The 16,369-nt window shown below is 37.1% G+C and overlaps 1 protein-coding gene across 1 annotated transcript in view; it reads left to right on the top strand.

Annotated features, from left to right (window-relative positions):
• Window positions 1-16,369, top strand: part of OSBPL6 (oxysterol binding protein like 6) — a 182,973-nt gene that overhangs the window by 148,530 nt on the left and 18,074 nt on the right. The window contains exons 12-13 of the mRNA XM_006921239.3: window positions 4,833-4,998; window positions 7,767-7,900. Of these exons, the coding sequence (XP_006921301.1) occupies window positions 4,833-4,998; window positions 7,767-7,900 (300 nt within the window). The remainder of the gene's footprint in view (window positions 1-4,832; window positions 4,999-7,766; window positions 7,901-16,369) is intronic.

Genomic DNA, 16,369 nt, shown 5'->3' on the forward strand with positions numbered 1-16,369 from the left:
TTCCCCCACATCATGTTTTCTCCTCCCTCCTCTTCTCTCATTCACTGTCAGGAAGGGCCATCTGTGAAGGGCCAGTTCAGCACAACTCGGCGCCGGCAGAGACTAGCGGCAGCAGTGGCTACAACAGTGAGTGGCTTTCAATCTCAAGTGGACGTTTAATAAGAATGAGAAACTGTATGAGTGTCTCCTCCTCTGTTCCAATGGTGCCACCTGCGTGCGGCAGCACCACCTGTGGCCCGTTCCTGTGCTGGCATAGCTTTTGCATGTTCTCTGGCTGCCTTTGCATGGCAGGAGCTGCACATGGATACTGGTGTTTGCGATGGAAAGCCGTTACCTAATCCAGTTCTCTACTTCTGCTGTCAGTGTAAGAAATAATTTAGTTCAAGGTTGCAAAACTGAGTACAGTTCCCTGTAGGATGGGGTTTCCTTAAATGATACCGGATTTGGGGTTTCAGGGTTTTGTTTTTTGTTTTTTGTTTTGCCATACTGATTATTGGAGCCTTGCTAACTGATTTGTTTTTCTAAGAAAAGTCATGTTACTACAGACATAAATTGTGCTTTTTTTTGTAGCAATGTGACTATTTGAACAGGATGTGAGAATAAAGAAATGAGAGGGTAAGAAAAGGCGAATTTTGCTGTCATCTCTAAATGACTACACAAATTACATTTAGCAAGGGAAAATTGTTTTCTGGAGGGAATATTTCCGAAAATCAGAAAATATAGTGTGGAAAGGCAAGAAACCATAAAGTTAAGTGATATTTAGTCCATATCTAGAGCTTTGTTTGTTTGTTTAAAAAAAAAATGGATGGATATTAAGACCGTAGAAGAAGTGTTGAGGTAGATAAGGTAAATACCAAAATTTAAAACTGAATAGAAGATGTTTAGAATAGTGAACTGTCCACCTGGAACATAAAATAGAACATGTAAATACAAGAACGTTTTGCTGGATAAAAGTAAATCATACGTTTAATCGTGATGTCCTATCAATTTTTTAAAATAGAGTACTGTGTTGATGGCAATCATGGATGTTAGTTTTTTGGCTATTAGGTAATATTTCCTGAATTAACACTCGATTTACTTTTGCTGCTGGTGGAGTATGTGTTAAGATTAGAATTGTTGAAAAATATGAACTCATAGGAGAATGGATAGTGGTGTAAGGATTGTTGGTTTTCTTCTCTATGATTGGCAACTGACTCTTGCATTTTGTCTAAGTGCTTAGCTGGATTGTTTGAGAAAAAGAATTGCTTTTTATTATGAAATGAACCAGTGACTTGGAATTTATTAGGGAACTGGTACTTAAATTCACATTTTGTGAACACTGGAGCAAACAAATTATTGAAATAGATTTCACAGTTAATGTGTATCTTATGCAGGTACTCAAGTGCGGATGAGTAAAACATATGACACCTACATGGTAACAGATTCTGTCAATAGATACATGTATAATCAGTTAAATAATTCTTAAATGTAATCTTTCATTTATAAAATTAAGAAATCAAATGATTATTAGAGAACAATATTGCAGTATGGAAAGAAAGGGTCAATCATTTTATGGAAATACTAATGGGTTCCTTAAATAATGTACTTCTAAGACGGCACGTAGGGAAGTGAATGTGTTTCTACTGTGTTCATTTTTTAATTGTAGATTCATATAGTGAATATAATAAAACGGGCTAGAACCTATTTGAATAGAATGGGTTTATATTTTAAAATTTGAATATAAAAGAGAAAAAGCTTATAAAAGAAGGAAGTATTAATGCCCTCCTCCCAGGGTAGCTGTGACCACAGAACTTAAGAATAATTTAGGTTCATCTAATGAGAAAAGTTACTGGCAACATTTAGCAATGAATTTGGGAATAACTAGGTAGAATGGTTGCCATAAACCCTCCAGGATTTATAGCTTTAACTCCATACCTGAGCATAGCAACATCTAACAGGACCCTAAATTGGCTCCCTCAGCCCCCTCATCCGTATCCCTGTGACCTGACACTGGTGACTCTGCCCACCGTGTCTTTTACAGTGGTTCGCCTTAATTCCCAGTCCTTCCTGTTCTCAACACTAAAGTTATCCCACACTTTTCGAACCTATCCTATCCTGCTATTACCTTTTACCTAGAATTTTCCAGTGACTCCTAGTCACTCGTTTTCTTTGCCCACTTTAGTGTCCAGCACAGCTGAGATTGCTTCTAAAGAAAAATATGCCCAAGGGGAAGTTTCAAAGATTTATTCTTGTTGATCCAACACCTCGATGTTCCTGTTGCAACATCAGCTAGACCAAACAGAATAGGAGGTCGGAAAAAGAGAAACACTGGTCCTTCACCATAGATGAACCCCGAGAGTCCCAACGCCATCAGTAATCCCCGGGAGGTTCCCCGTACACATAATGCAGAATAACAACAGCCGGAGACTTTTCACATTGGCTCTATAAGTCGTATACACTTAGAACTGCTATTCTGGGTTCTCTTTTTCATTCACATTTACCATTGCCAAATTTCAGTGCCAGTACTTCCGCTGACAATCCATTCCTTTTTTAACTTCTTTATAGATGGGTGTTAAAAGCATCTGCTAACATCCCCATTCCAAACTGTATTTATTAGTACCAGAATGTTTCAGGATCAGGCTTCCTCCCTGTCACAGGATTTCAAAGAAGCCTTGGATTTCTTTCCTGAGCAGGGTATAAAGGCCACATCCAACACTGAGTGTTCTCAGTACAAACATTGAGAGCTGGACACAGCTCCCACTTCAGCGTCACTGACTGAGAGCCTAGTTGCCACTTAAATTTTTTAATCCCACAATACCCAGATTGATGAATTAAAAAATGAGCAAATAAGTCCTCAGGCTGAAGAGTTACTCAATTAGAGTTAGATTAGTACACTTCACTTTGTATTCTCAATTTCATTAAAATGGCCCATTCCATGTACTTATTTTAACCAAAAAAAAAAAAAAGTCAATATAAACATTTTCAGTAGGAAGCATATAAAAATTAGTTTTCAATATCCTAGAGGCCTGATTGCAGTTTGAATGGAGTGTTCCAAGTCTCTTTCCTGTGGGTTATGTACACGCCCACTTTTACTGTTTTTATTGCCAACTTAAACTTCCATGATATTCAAAATATAAATTTGTAACTTACATTTTCCTTCTCAGTGTTAGATTCCAAATTTTAATAGAGAGACCATTATCTCAGGGACAAGTCTGCATCGTTACTGGGCTCTCTGGGCCTCCAGTGCATCATGGCCTCCCCTCTCAACCTCTCCTTCAGCTCTCGCAGGCACCTCCCTACCCACGAAGGGAAGAGACCCCTCTTCTATGCCATGCTAGTCCTTGGAGTGCTGAAGGCACCTGAATGCAGATAAAACCCTTTCCCTGATTGTCAGCACATTACATTCTCCATCAGCACACACCCACATTCTTTTTTCTTAATGCTCAGTTCTAGTTCCTTGTATGTGGAGACCATATGCTTTAAACTGAAGACTCTCTGGTTTACCCATTTCCCCAGGTCACAGCCCCTTCCCAGGACTCCCTAATCTCCACCACCTTTTCCATAGGTTGATTCTCTGTGTCCTCCCTGGAAGGCTATGGGCTGACCTCTCTCTAGATTTGGCATCACCAGAGTTAAGGTCAGACATTTCTGTCTTTAATTATTCTTCCACGTAAATCCCATACCACAAACTTTAGCTTAGATCAGATATTTTTTGTTCCCTCCAACTCCTCCATCTATCCTCTGTATCTGCCGCGCGTTCTAGTTTGTATTTATTTTCTCTCTCTTTTTCTGCCAGGAGTTTAAAGCAAAATCAAAAAATGTAAAAAAGGAAGTGGTCTGAAATACATATACATTAGACTAGATATTCCTCCTACAGCATATTTCCTGTTAGATAGATGGTGTCGAATTATGCTTTAATTTCTACAAAATTCAACAAAGGAGCCTAAGAGTCTGATTCTCGAAGATAATTGAATGAATGTCTGTGCATTTCGAATTAGGGGAGGTTACTGGTGATCTGATTTACAAGAAGAATTGATATTCTCATTTTCCAAGAATGTTCAGCTAACAGCATTTGTTACGGTCAGGTTGAATGTTCCAGAAGGAGAGAGAAAGATGTTTTGCCTCCACACAGCACAAGCCTAGCCCATTCTAGCCTGAGCAAGGAAATACCTCTAGCTCTTTGAGGAAATCTCTAGTAATATGACTTTTTTTATTTAATGCTTTTCCATATTGACTAGTTCATAAGCCATGTTCGTATATGTAAAAGTTGTTTGTACCATACTAAGGTAAACTATATATGTTTCATTTACAAATATATATTTTGATAAATCAATTTCAAATTTAATTGGGAGACTTTTTAAACCATTAGTATATTTACTGTTAATGGCTATGGAGCCAGTGAACCTTGCTGTATACGCGCCTCTTAAATTTTCAATAGGCTCAGAAAAAAGTGAGCATAAAAAGTCCTCAGATGCAGGTACCCAGACCTTATAAAAGAAGGTCAGTCACATCACAGTATATACTACTGTTTCCTGCCAGTAAAGTTTTAGATATAACTGTGAGTTTGGAGCTGAAGCTTACCTGGGATTATACCTTTTCTTCCTGTCATTCCGCAGTCTCTCTCTGTACCAGTGAAAAGCCTGTGAGTCAGTGGCAGTCCTAAATCGTCAACCGTGGGACGTGAGACTCCTTCTCACCCCTACCGCCTGCAAAATAAATGAGTACTGAGTCTCTCCGAGTGTGTCATCAGAGAGGAATCTGTTATTTTGGAGGAGGGAAGAGATCTCTTCTATGTAAGAGAATATGGACCAGTGCACTGTTGCTCTAGAATAATTTGTATCTTTCCCTTCTAGGTTCCTTTCAGTGCGACCATGTCACCAGTTCGCTTGCATTCCTCCAACCCCAACCTTTGTGCAGATATTGAATTTCAGACTCCCCCTAGCCACCTCACTGACCCTCTGGAAAGTTCGACAGATTATACAAAACTTCAGGAAGAATTTTGTCTAATTGCACAGAAAGGTAACAACAAATCTAACGTGTCCTTTAGAAAAGCTCTCTTCTCTGATGAGAGGTTGCCATTCACTCTTTTATTCTTGTCTAGGTGATCGTGGAAGAAAGATTAAATGGTTTGTATACTAGTTGAAGTTCTATATACAGACCACAGTGGAATATGATGTCTGCTTCTTGGGAGAACACACATCATAGGTTTACAGTTATTGACTGAATAAAGAAAGTGTCAGGGAGGGAGGGAAAAAAGGAAGAAAGACAAAAGATTTGCCCCGTGCAGGCCAGCAGACACTACTAAACATCTTTTTTTCAGTGTCTTTTAGTTATCATTTAATACATAATTGTGGGTTATCCTTAGCAAGAAAAAAAATAGGCTCTGAGTCTTTCTCTTTTTTTTTTATTAAACAATGCTCATTGATTTTACTTTATAGCTTGCAGGTCGGGAATTTAGACATGGCTCAGCTAAACAGTGTTGACTGAGCTCACTCAGTGGTATTCTGGCGGAAGCTGGGCTGAAAGGCCCAAGGGGGCTGCACCCATGTGCTTGGTTGTTGATTGAATGGCTGGGACACAACTGTGTCCCTCTCCCCGCTCCATGCCAACTCAAGGATCCAAAAGAATGGAGTGAATTGGAATAGAAGTTGCCTATCCTATTCAAAGCCAGGTCTGGGGCTGGCACAGAGTCACTTCTACTGCATTCTCCCGGTTAGAGCTTCACAGGCCAGTCCAGATTTGAAGGGGAAGGGAAATCAACCCCACCTTAGAGTCTCTTTTTTAATGTTAAATTTTCAATAAGACACGTTGCATAAGTTCAATTGTTGTCATTGGCTTCAAGGAGTAGGGTATAATAAGTAAGAAGCAGGATAGTAGAGTGTAGGTGGACTGAGCAGTCCTATCTGTGTTTACCCAGCTCCCAAATTAACTCCCCTTCTTAGTGCTATAATATTTAAATTTTAGCCACTGAAATTCATTTTTTGACTCAAGTTAATACCTTCCCAGGCATTTTTTAATGCATAATCTCTTGGAGAAAGATATACATTGTTGTTTTCAGTCACCAACACCTTATTGTGAATTAATCGCATTTATTTTCCCTGGAGAATTTTATAGGTTATAAAATATTCTTGAAAATGTATGTTAAATGGAACATCTCAGGTCCCCTCCCCGTAATACTCAAGAGCTTGGTGGCTCAGGAAAAGAAGGGGCACACACTGAGGGCACCTCTGAGAATGTCGAAGTCAACAAAACTTTGTACTCTCAAACCATCAGTACAAAACTTTGTACTCTCAAACCATCAGATATTTGGGTAATTCCATAATCCCAAAACAAGCTAAATCATCTTCCCCCTTTTTTTCTATATCTTGCTCAGTTGAGATTCTGTAAGGCCAACTCTCTTTCACAGGCTGTTTTACTCCTAGTACATTTTTATTACATTTCTTAGCTGGATGCTAATTATGTCATTAGACTAGAGCAATGTTATTTTGTTTATATAACGGCACAGATGTACATCCAATAAAGCCAGTAACTTTTACTCATATTGGTGGGAGGTGGGCGTGTAAGAGCAGGTAGAATGAGACAACAAATGTGTGAGTTAAGTACAGCGCAGCTGTTAAAGGGAGATGGATAAATTTGCAGGTAGCCCCAGGAAAGCTTTGTGTATTTGGTTGCAATCCCGAGACTTTCAGGAAATCCAAGTTTCAATAGACTTTTAAAGCCTTTGTTGAAACAACATGTTTTCTTTTCAACTATGCCAGAAAAAAGAGGGGCTTTTCTATGACTGTTAGTGAACTCTTTAGAAAGAAATGAATTTTGAAATGAGTGAGAGTTCATTTTTAGAGCTGCCAGTGGAGTTAATGTATTCCAGCTACCAAGTTATTACCTTTAAATCGATGATGAAAATGTAGCACATAAATCAATAGATTGTGAGTCTTGTGATTCCACCATTTTCCCCTTTTATTCAGACTACTGTTTTATGCTAAAATCTTCCCCTTCTTTTAAAAATAACTTCACTAAAAAAGAATTACCTATTTTAGAAAACCATGCATAGCATAGAAATTCTGTTATTGTAAATATAGGAGTTGGAAATTCAACCTTTTGTAATTTAAAATTAAAGACTGCCTCAGATTTTAACAATGTATGTTAGGTATGCAGGAATTGGGAAGGGGGGTTGTTTTTACTGTTACTTTTAAACCAAAGTACTTCTGACATCAGATGTCCCTGGCTAAGAAAGTAATGGAAGTACTGTTCTTAAGACCAATCACTTCCTCACTCAAAGAGAACTAGCTAGAGCTTCCTAGACTGGCCACCTGTTTATGTTGGCAGGACTCATAACATGTTCTTTTTTGGGAGCATACCTTTGGGAAATAATTTTTAGATTGTTCTAAATGATTTGCGTGTGTCTTCATTGTACACAGAACTGCTCAAATATTCTCGTCAACTGTGGCAGAGTAAAATTTGTTCTCTTTTCCTTCTAGGAATTATAAATTAATTCATAAATGTTGTTATTTAACATTGATATTGATATTTTATATGCTTCCAAGTCTTTGTGTTGGCGTGTCTGGTATGAAATGCTAATACTATCACTATGATTAATTACCATTACCATATTTGTTTCATGTATAGATACTATGATAGATTCCATTTTAAGGCTGGGTTTTAATTAGACTGTAATATAACCTTTCCGGAAAACATCTATGCATGAGTTAAAGTGCTAAAAAGATTATAATTTTAGATATTCTTTCGGGATCCGTATGATCTCTTTTCTCACTTTTCTCCCCACCCAGTGCATTCTCTTTTGAAGTCTGCATTTAATAGCATAGCTATAGAGAAAGAGAAACTTAAGCAGATGGTTTCTGAACAGGATCACAATAAAGGCCACAGCACGCAGATGGCACGGCTTCGACAGTCACTGTCTCAGGTAAACAAGAATGTATGTTTCATGCTCATAACACGTTCCCAACCCTGTAATGCAGCAGTCCCTAACCTTTTTGGCACCAAGGACTGGTGCTCCTATGAGAATCTAATGCCTGATGATCTGAGCTGAGTTGGTGATGCTAGTGCTGCAGAGCAGCTGCAGATACCTATGAAGCTTTGCTCGCTCACCAGCCACTCACCTCCTGCTGTGTGGCTCAGTTCCCAACAGGCCACAGACCTGTACTGGTCAGTAGCCCGGGGCTTGGGGACCCCTGCTATAAGGCACAAGTTGGGGGTGGAGGCAGTCCATCATGGGGATGGCACACTCATCTGAAAGTGTCCCAAGACATTCTAGTGTCAGTATTAAAGCTTATTACATTTCTTCAAAAATACATCAAGGTAAGAGCAAAGATCAACCAAACTTGCCTGCTGATATATAATTGTTATTCTGGCTGATTGAATACTTTTAATAACTCTCTCTGGTCATTTATAAGGCAGTCCCTGGTTTTTTAAAAAAGTCATGCATTTATACACCTAAAATATGTTCCAGAATATATTCAATCAGTGTTAAATAGAACAAAATCTACTAGATCTTTCATACTTAATATTTTTCCCACTTCTAGCACACTTTAATATGTTGAAAATTACTGATTGCTATTATCTATTTTTTCTTTTCTGAAAAAAAATCTATTTTATCTATTTATTTTCTTAGGATTTTATTCCTATGTTATGCCCCCAGAAGCTAGACTTTTATATTCGGTGTATATTATGCATTGTAATATATGTTATTCAATATATATGATATTATTCTTATTAATGCTAATTAAATCCCTATGTATTTCAAAGTCAAAATTTCTGATAAAAATCCTTTAAAGCTGCACTTATGCTCTTTATACTGAGTACTTTCTCTGAAATAAATATTTTCTTCATTTAGTCTATACATGCACTTTTAAAAATTTCTTTGGGATTTCAATGTTGTTATATGATTTTGTGTGAGAACTCAGTGTTTATATAAAATATTGTTCACTTCCTGGTGCCTTGGATCAGAGTGAAGGAGCAAGCAAATCTTGGGTAAGTGGTTTTCCGTGTGGATCAGCTCCTGCTTGAAGTTTCCCTCAGTCCCTGGAAATTAGACTTAAACCACCTCGCCATGTTTTATGTACCTGAGCTGTCAGCTTATTTTCAATGTGAAGTTTCATGGTATTGAGTGCCGTTATCTGGGCCACGCTTTCTGCGTTCACCATAAAACAGTCAGTTGAGGTGCATATGTGGCTTTGGGTGCAAATCTAGGTATTTGGGAGCATGAGCATTGAAAGCATCAACTGTTGTGTGAGTCTGCAGAGGGCTTTATTCATAAGCACTTTAATGGTTTGCCTTGGACTAGTCTCATGTCATGTATCTGTTGAACACTCAGTCAATGTTAATTGATCTTCTGAATCATTATTCTGAAAGTATCATGAATCAGAAGATCAAAATAATGGTTAGGTAAACAAGCAAATGTCATCTTGTAAATGTGTAAAATACAATCTTGTCGCTCCCCCCCGACATGCTGCAATGTTTCCTTCAGATATATTTAATGATGGAAGCTTAGTGATATAAGATAAACTTGTACTAAGGGAAATAAGAAAATGTATTTCTTGCTTGCTTGCTTGCTTGCTTTTATTTGCTTGTTGATAAGAGAATGGTAAATAGAGATCACGGTTGGGGCATCAGGTGAGATTAGAAATGATGATGAAGAGAAATTTTAAAAGTTACTCATTTGTTCATTCCTTTATTCATTGTATTTCACTCAACTGACTATATTGAGGCACCATGCAAGGTGTAGAACACCGAGTTAAAAGTAGCCCTGGCCATGTTCCCAGGAAGCTCATGATCTGATTTCTGAGCCGAATAGTTTTTACTCGGGAAATTGTTAAATGGACCATGGTGTAGTCCATTCATATTGGTACATGAGTGGAGCAAATTTCCATGGCTCTGGTCATTCAGAAGAATAGAAGGTCTCTGAGCTGTGAGCAGAGTCACAGATTAGGAATAATCAAGCCTTGAATTAGACCTGAGTAGACAATAGCTCATGAGGAAGGACCTGATATTAACGTCTTAAAATTAAAATAACGCAAAATTATAGTAACTTTGCATACTTTGGGTTAAATATTTTCTTTTGTCAAAACCTATTTATTTGCATCTAGACTTAGAGCCTCCATAGATCTTTGTTAGTTTTTTAATTTTTTTTTTAACTAAAAGCTCATTTTTTTCCTCAAAAGATATAAATATAATTCAGTACTCTAAAGATGATTAGTTATACTTTATCCACTAGAGAATTCAGTACTCCCAGTTGTGTATTATCATAGCATTTTGGCTGTGTTCAAACTCTTGTGTCTGTCCATACCTTCTCATTGGGCCAGTCTTACCCTCACTGGCTATCTACTCCTATCAATCTACTCCCATTGCTTAGGCATTTAAGTTTCCTGACAGTTTACTCCTTTCTAAGGAATCGCTATCTGTGGTTAGACCACTGGAAAGGTGTCTGGAGAATGGTAGTTAATTCACAGTGGCTGAAGCATGGAGTGAACAAAGAAGAATTAATCTAGAAGTAGCTAGTTAAGTAGGTACAACCAGCTCATCAAAGACTACACAAAGGAGTTTCAGTTCATCTTACCAATGCTGGGGAAGCCTTAAAGAATTTTAACTAGTAGTGATAATTCTAGAAATTGAAAATATTATTACATATTTCTGTATATGAGAACAAATACTCTGGGACAGTATGGAAGATGGATGGCATAAGGTAAAATTAGTTAGGCAGAATCTTTAAGATATTTGAGATGATGCAGACCTGAACTAAGGAAGTACCAGAATTAGTAGAAGGAGGGGATGGGTTTCAAAGACACTGGGGTGGGGATGGGGGAGGAGGAGTTAGCATGACTTGGAGATCAGCTGAATATTAGAGCCAGAGTCAAGAATACTTTTCAGGTTGTTTTGGGTAACTGGGTAGATGATAGTTCTTTTCCGCAAGAGAGAGAATATAAGAGGAACTGATTTGTCAAGGGTAAATAATAAACTTTTTTTTTTTATTTTCAGAGATTGAAATGTCTATAAGACATCCAACATGCAATTAGATATACAGATCTGGGACTCGGGAGAGAGGTCTGGGCTAGGGAGAAAGATATGGATACCATAGTATATTACTGAAGTTATAGATATTGATAAATCGTGTTTTCAGTCAGAATTAAAAATGGTCAATGGTGCTGCCATAGAGAACATTAATATTTGAAGGACATGCTTAAAAAAAGAAAAAAGAAGATCTGAGACCCAAAGGAAGCAGCTGAAGATACTATTGAGCTCAAGGGTAAAGACTTTTGATAGTGTCAAGAAGGAAAAGGTTAACAGAATGTGATTTAGCAACAAATATTATATGCACTGAAAGTCAACCTTTGAATGTGGCAGTCATCTCAGCATGTTTGTATCATGATGGGTAGGAACCAGCAGATAAGGAGACATTGAAGATGGGAAACAAGTAATAGAGTCATCCTGGTTGGCCAACTCCATTTTCATTGTCCCTCTTTTAATATAGCACTTAGAATAGAACAAGATACTAACTAGCTTAAGTACGTAGAGACAATTGTTCCGAATATGTTTTTATATCAATGTAACTTCACATTATAGTATGATGTGATTTTAGGTAGCCTAAAAACTTCTTTGATCCATATTCAAGTGTCTTCGGTTAAACCCCCAGATATTTTTTTTATGACCAATTACCAACCCAAGTCTTGCCCCAGAAAGTTAAGGAGACAGAGACTATGTTTAAATAACCTCTTAAATTAGTCTAACTTTTTTAAAGCATATTTTTTATTTGACATAAGTCCTATTTGATATATATCTAATGATTAAAATGCTTTTCAATAAAGATTTTAAGAATAGCAACTTGGCAAATTGCATCATCTTTTTGGAAAGTGCATAGCATATAAAATATATGAAATCAGCATTCTTCACTACATGTATAGCATAAATTATTACCTGCTTTGGGCATTGAATAATCTGCAAGGCTGAGCAGTATCATGAATTCCTTTTCTAAAGTGATATTCCTTCCCTGATCTATATGTATACAAAAACATACATAATTCTCTTATTTTACCTCCATGAAACTTTAAAAGTAACTTTTACACATGAGAGGCAGCATAGATGTTGGATTTGAGCCTTTAGGACAGGGCATTTTATGTGACATCTATCCCTTTATAAATGACTTTATACTACATTCATGTCTCATTGAATTTAGTGTCCTGAAAACCCAAATCAAATAGTGTTAATAAGACTAGAGTAACCTCAGCACCCCCAGATTACTGTAATAATAAAAGATTTGACTTAAGTCTGTCTTCAATACATTATACTTTGTCACTGTTACTAGTGTGATTGATTTCTGGCCCCAGAATTTGTACACAGCCTGTGCTAAATGTAGTGGGTGTTGGTTCCATACAGATGTGAGCAGCATAATATGATCCTTGTATTCCATCTAGAATTACTGTATTTCATTGAATTGATATGCCATCAATTGTTAGAGGTACCATCATTTTGTGCATTTTATGAAGAAAGGAAAAAAAAACTGCTGTCAATTAAAGTGACTCAATGCTTCAGAGATGTTGTATGTGGGAGGAAATGTGCATCTTAGAATTAATGAACTGTGGTGTGTATGGGAATGTAAACAAAAAATTGGCACAGAATAGCATAATTAAAATCCCAATCATAGTATTTACCATCCTTCCTGTCTATAGCATTTCACATACCCAAAATAAATATTCAGTGTTGGGATAAAAGTTCTGTGTATATTTGTTCATTCCTGAATTCCATAGTTCCCTGAGACTTGGCCAAATTTGTTTTGTACAAAGATATTCTTCATAGAATCCTTTACATCTTTTTTTTTTTTTTTGTAGCTATCCATTAAATTCAAATTGATATCATTTTGGACATAAGGAAGTAATACTGAATGTAGAAAACCATATGCACTTAAACATTCATAGCAGCTTTATTTATTCTAGGAAAAATCAATAACAGCCTAAGTGCCCGATAATAGGAAATAATCGCTTATTACACAGCTGTTAAAATTATATTTGTGAAGAGTTTGCAACATAAAATAAATGTTTATATGCAAAGAATAAGTGGCAGACACAGGATGTGAAGTATGCACTCACTAAATAATGTGAAAAATGCATAGAAAAAAAATAAACCAAACTGTCAACAGTTGGTTGCTTGGGTAGTAAGGTATGACTTTTAAAAAACGTTGTCTTACTTTTTACATTTTTCCAAATGTACTGTAATAGTACATGTTTATTTTAAAATTGAAAAACAAGGTGATTTTTAAGATAAACCCATGATTTGGTTCCTGGTAGCTCAGCCTCAAGAGTTTCTATAACTCATTTTCTCACTCCCCTTAAACCAGTTTTGCTTTTTACGCGAAGGGTTTGAATCTCTGATGATTCTATCTCGCCACATGTTTCATATCCTTGTCCAGCCATCAGGCTCCTTCCTATGTTGCCTTACCAGAACCCACAGTTCCTTCCATTCAGTAAAATGCATGTGCCAGAGTCTTACCCAGTCTAAGGTAAATTCTCACCTATTGTCTGCTTGGGTGGATGAATGGTAGTAGTTCATAGCAAGGAGGTAGGGATTTGGGCAATTGATTCTGCCTTAGATCTTCAAGATGGTAACTTCTTTTATAGATTGGGAAAGAATTGTGTGTTTCTTGGATATATTAGACTTGAATGTATATGAGAGACACGAGGCACTGGGGAAACGAGCATGCCTTGTGGAGAGTTTTTGGTGCAGTCCAGCCTCACCAGCAAAAGCAAGTAGTGAGAATAAGCAGAGAACCTGCCTGGTGAAGAATCAAGGTGGAGTTCCTAAGCCTCCCTGTTAGTCCTTTGGTACTAGATGTCACTAAAAGACCAATGTTATTACTGACAAGTCTCTGTAGCTTTTCTTGCTTATTGGCTGGCGTGAGTGGCTGGTGATCTGCCTCCTTTTTCCTTGCTTTGTCATTACTCATGCCCCGTGGGTACATTCCATACATCGTTTATGCCATTCTTGGTGCTCTTCTATGCTAATTATCACTAATAGTATCATTTCACTGAAAATACCTCAACTCTTCAGTGTTCCCAAGGCTTCCATGATAACACTACAGAGAAAATAATTGACTTTCAGGGAGGGAAATAGTAAATGTGGTCCTGAGCACTACCTGAGAGTGCTACACCACAAAGGTCATTCATGGCACTTGGTTGTAGCAAACTTCAAAAACAGTCCATATGATCAAGGCAAAAGGAGGAGCCACCAGGGGAAGACGCACAGAAACAGGCTGTTGCATGCTCAGTTGTATGCTTACACTTTCTACCACTGGGGTTGTCAGAGTTGAAACAGTATTTTTTGCCATGCTGTGTGTATGTGTGTGTGTGTGTTATGTAACAACTTTTTTCTACCACTGCATATATATTAATAAAATATTCCTTTAAAAATTTTAGCGTACTCCATATTGATGTGAATGGCTGGAGGTTACTTGTGCACCTTCACACACACACATACCTGTTGGCAGGAGCACATTCAATGACTGTTGGACGAGATGAGACCTTAAATGAGAATTGAACTTTTTAAAATATCCAGAGCAAACAATTCTACAGCTTTCCTTATGAATTGCAAGCCTGTATTTAAAATTTTTACCCTAAGGAAAATCATTACCTAATCTTGCCCTTGAATTTTTGTGGGATTGTTTCATTAACTCTATTCCAGTGGCAACAGAGCGCGCTATCACTTTGGAGGAACCATTAGTTAAGGTTTGTATGAAACCCCGAGGTCAAGATTGTGATTCTGCAATTAAAACCTACCATGAGGTCTCCCACTTCCGAGATAGCAAAAGCACATCTGGTTCCAATTATTCCAATAACTAAGATAAATTTTAGTATATATTTATAGACAGAGAAATAATATAAGGACAAATAAACATATATGTTGTAGTCACAAAGGATAGTAGTAATGCAGTTTTTTGTTTTTGTTTTTGTTTTTTGAAATTCCAAGTATTTGAGATTTTACTCCAAGAAAAATGATTCAGAACACTTTTGCAGACTATAAAGATATTAGGATTCTTCCTTTGAAGCACATGGTTTATTTACTAAAACTGAACGCGTATTGCCTGCTATCTGCAAATGTAATGACTGTAGGATCTGTATCTACCTTTAATCCATCAATACTTGACAGCCCACCAGATTGAGTGTGTGATATTTTACACACATATTATGAACTGGTTCTAAGGACTTTAAACAAAAGCCAAAAGCTGCAAGTGATAAATTTTCTCTTCAAAAAGCAGAAGCTGGATTGAAGAGAGAGAGGAGAGGCTATTCTATGCCCCATGCTCAAGGACTGTGCACTGCACTATATAGATGTGAAATTTAGCCACTTTGTAATTTATCTTGGGTGTTTTAATAGGTACAGAGTTATAATTACCATATAATGTTTGTGCGTGTATTGGTATCTTGTATTCGTTGACTCTATGTAAAGAAAAGCAAAATGCTTCTTCCCTGGGGCGGATGTCACAACATTTGTCTTCAGTTAAGTCCTGAAGTTTATCTTCCACTCTAGAACATTAATTTCCATCTTCTAAATGCCAATTTTAATGGAAAGGAGCTGTCCAGGTTTTCACTAGGCCTTTGTGAAAGTCCTCACAAAGGTCTTTTACATGAGACTTGATCTAACTCCAGTAGCTGTATCTGTCTTATGTATGTGGAACATGTTCCCATGCATCAGTGTAACGTGTGTAACTTTGTCCACAGGGCCCCTGTAGGGTGCCATGCTATGTAAGGCTGTTTTCTTCTTGCCATGCACACTTAACTGTGTTCTAGCAGGTGTTGTTCTATTGATGCTGAAAGTAATGTGATACAGATAACTTGGAGTTAGCTTCCTTTCTGTGTTATGTTCTTCATTAAGCTTGTTGATGTCTACGCTGTTCAGTGAAGGCATCTTTTGGTCTGCACTTGAGTTAGTTCTGCTGTACTGTCTTATGTATTAATTCTGTGCTCCTGGAAAACGAAAATACAGCTATTTTATTTTACAAAACTAAAATATAATTTATATTTTAGTTTTAAAAATGTAAAATATGTTAATTCTATGCTCCTGGAAAATGAAAATACATTTCATTTTTCAAAATTTTATTTTACAAAACTAAAATATAATTTTATAAAATATAAAGCCAGTTCATTGTTCATGTCATTTCCAGATTACTTTTAAGATAACTCTCTGGTTTTAAGATGACCCCCAAACTTTGGAAACTAGAACAATGAATTGGAAGAATAATAGTGTTTATCCCAAGGTGTAAAATGTAATATATATGTGGTGGTAGACAGGGTTTGGATATAATGGCCCTGACTCTAAGGGAGAGAAAATTCCATAAATCATTTTTATGAACTCCACAAACTCTTTCAACCCACTAACCTACCAAGTA

Source organism: Pteropus alecto, unplaced genomic scaffold (assembly GCF_000325575.1).
Source record: "Pteropus alecto unplaced genomic scaffold, ASM32557v1 scaffold3, whole genome shotgun sequence".
Lineage (NCBI taxonomy): Eukaryota > Metazoa > Chordata > Mammalia > Chiroptera > Pteropodidae > Pteropus > Pteropus alecto.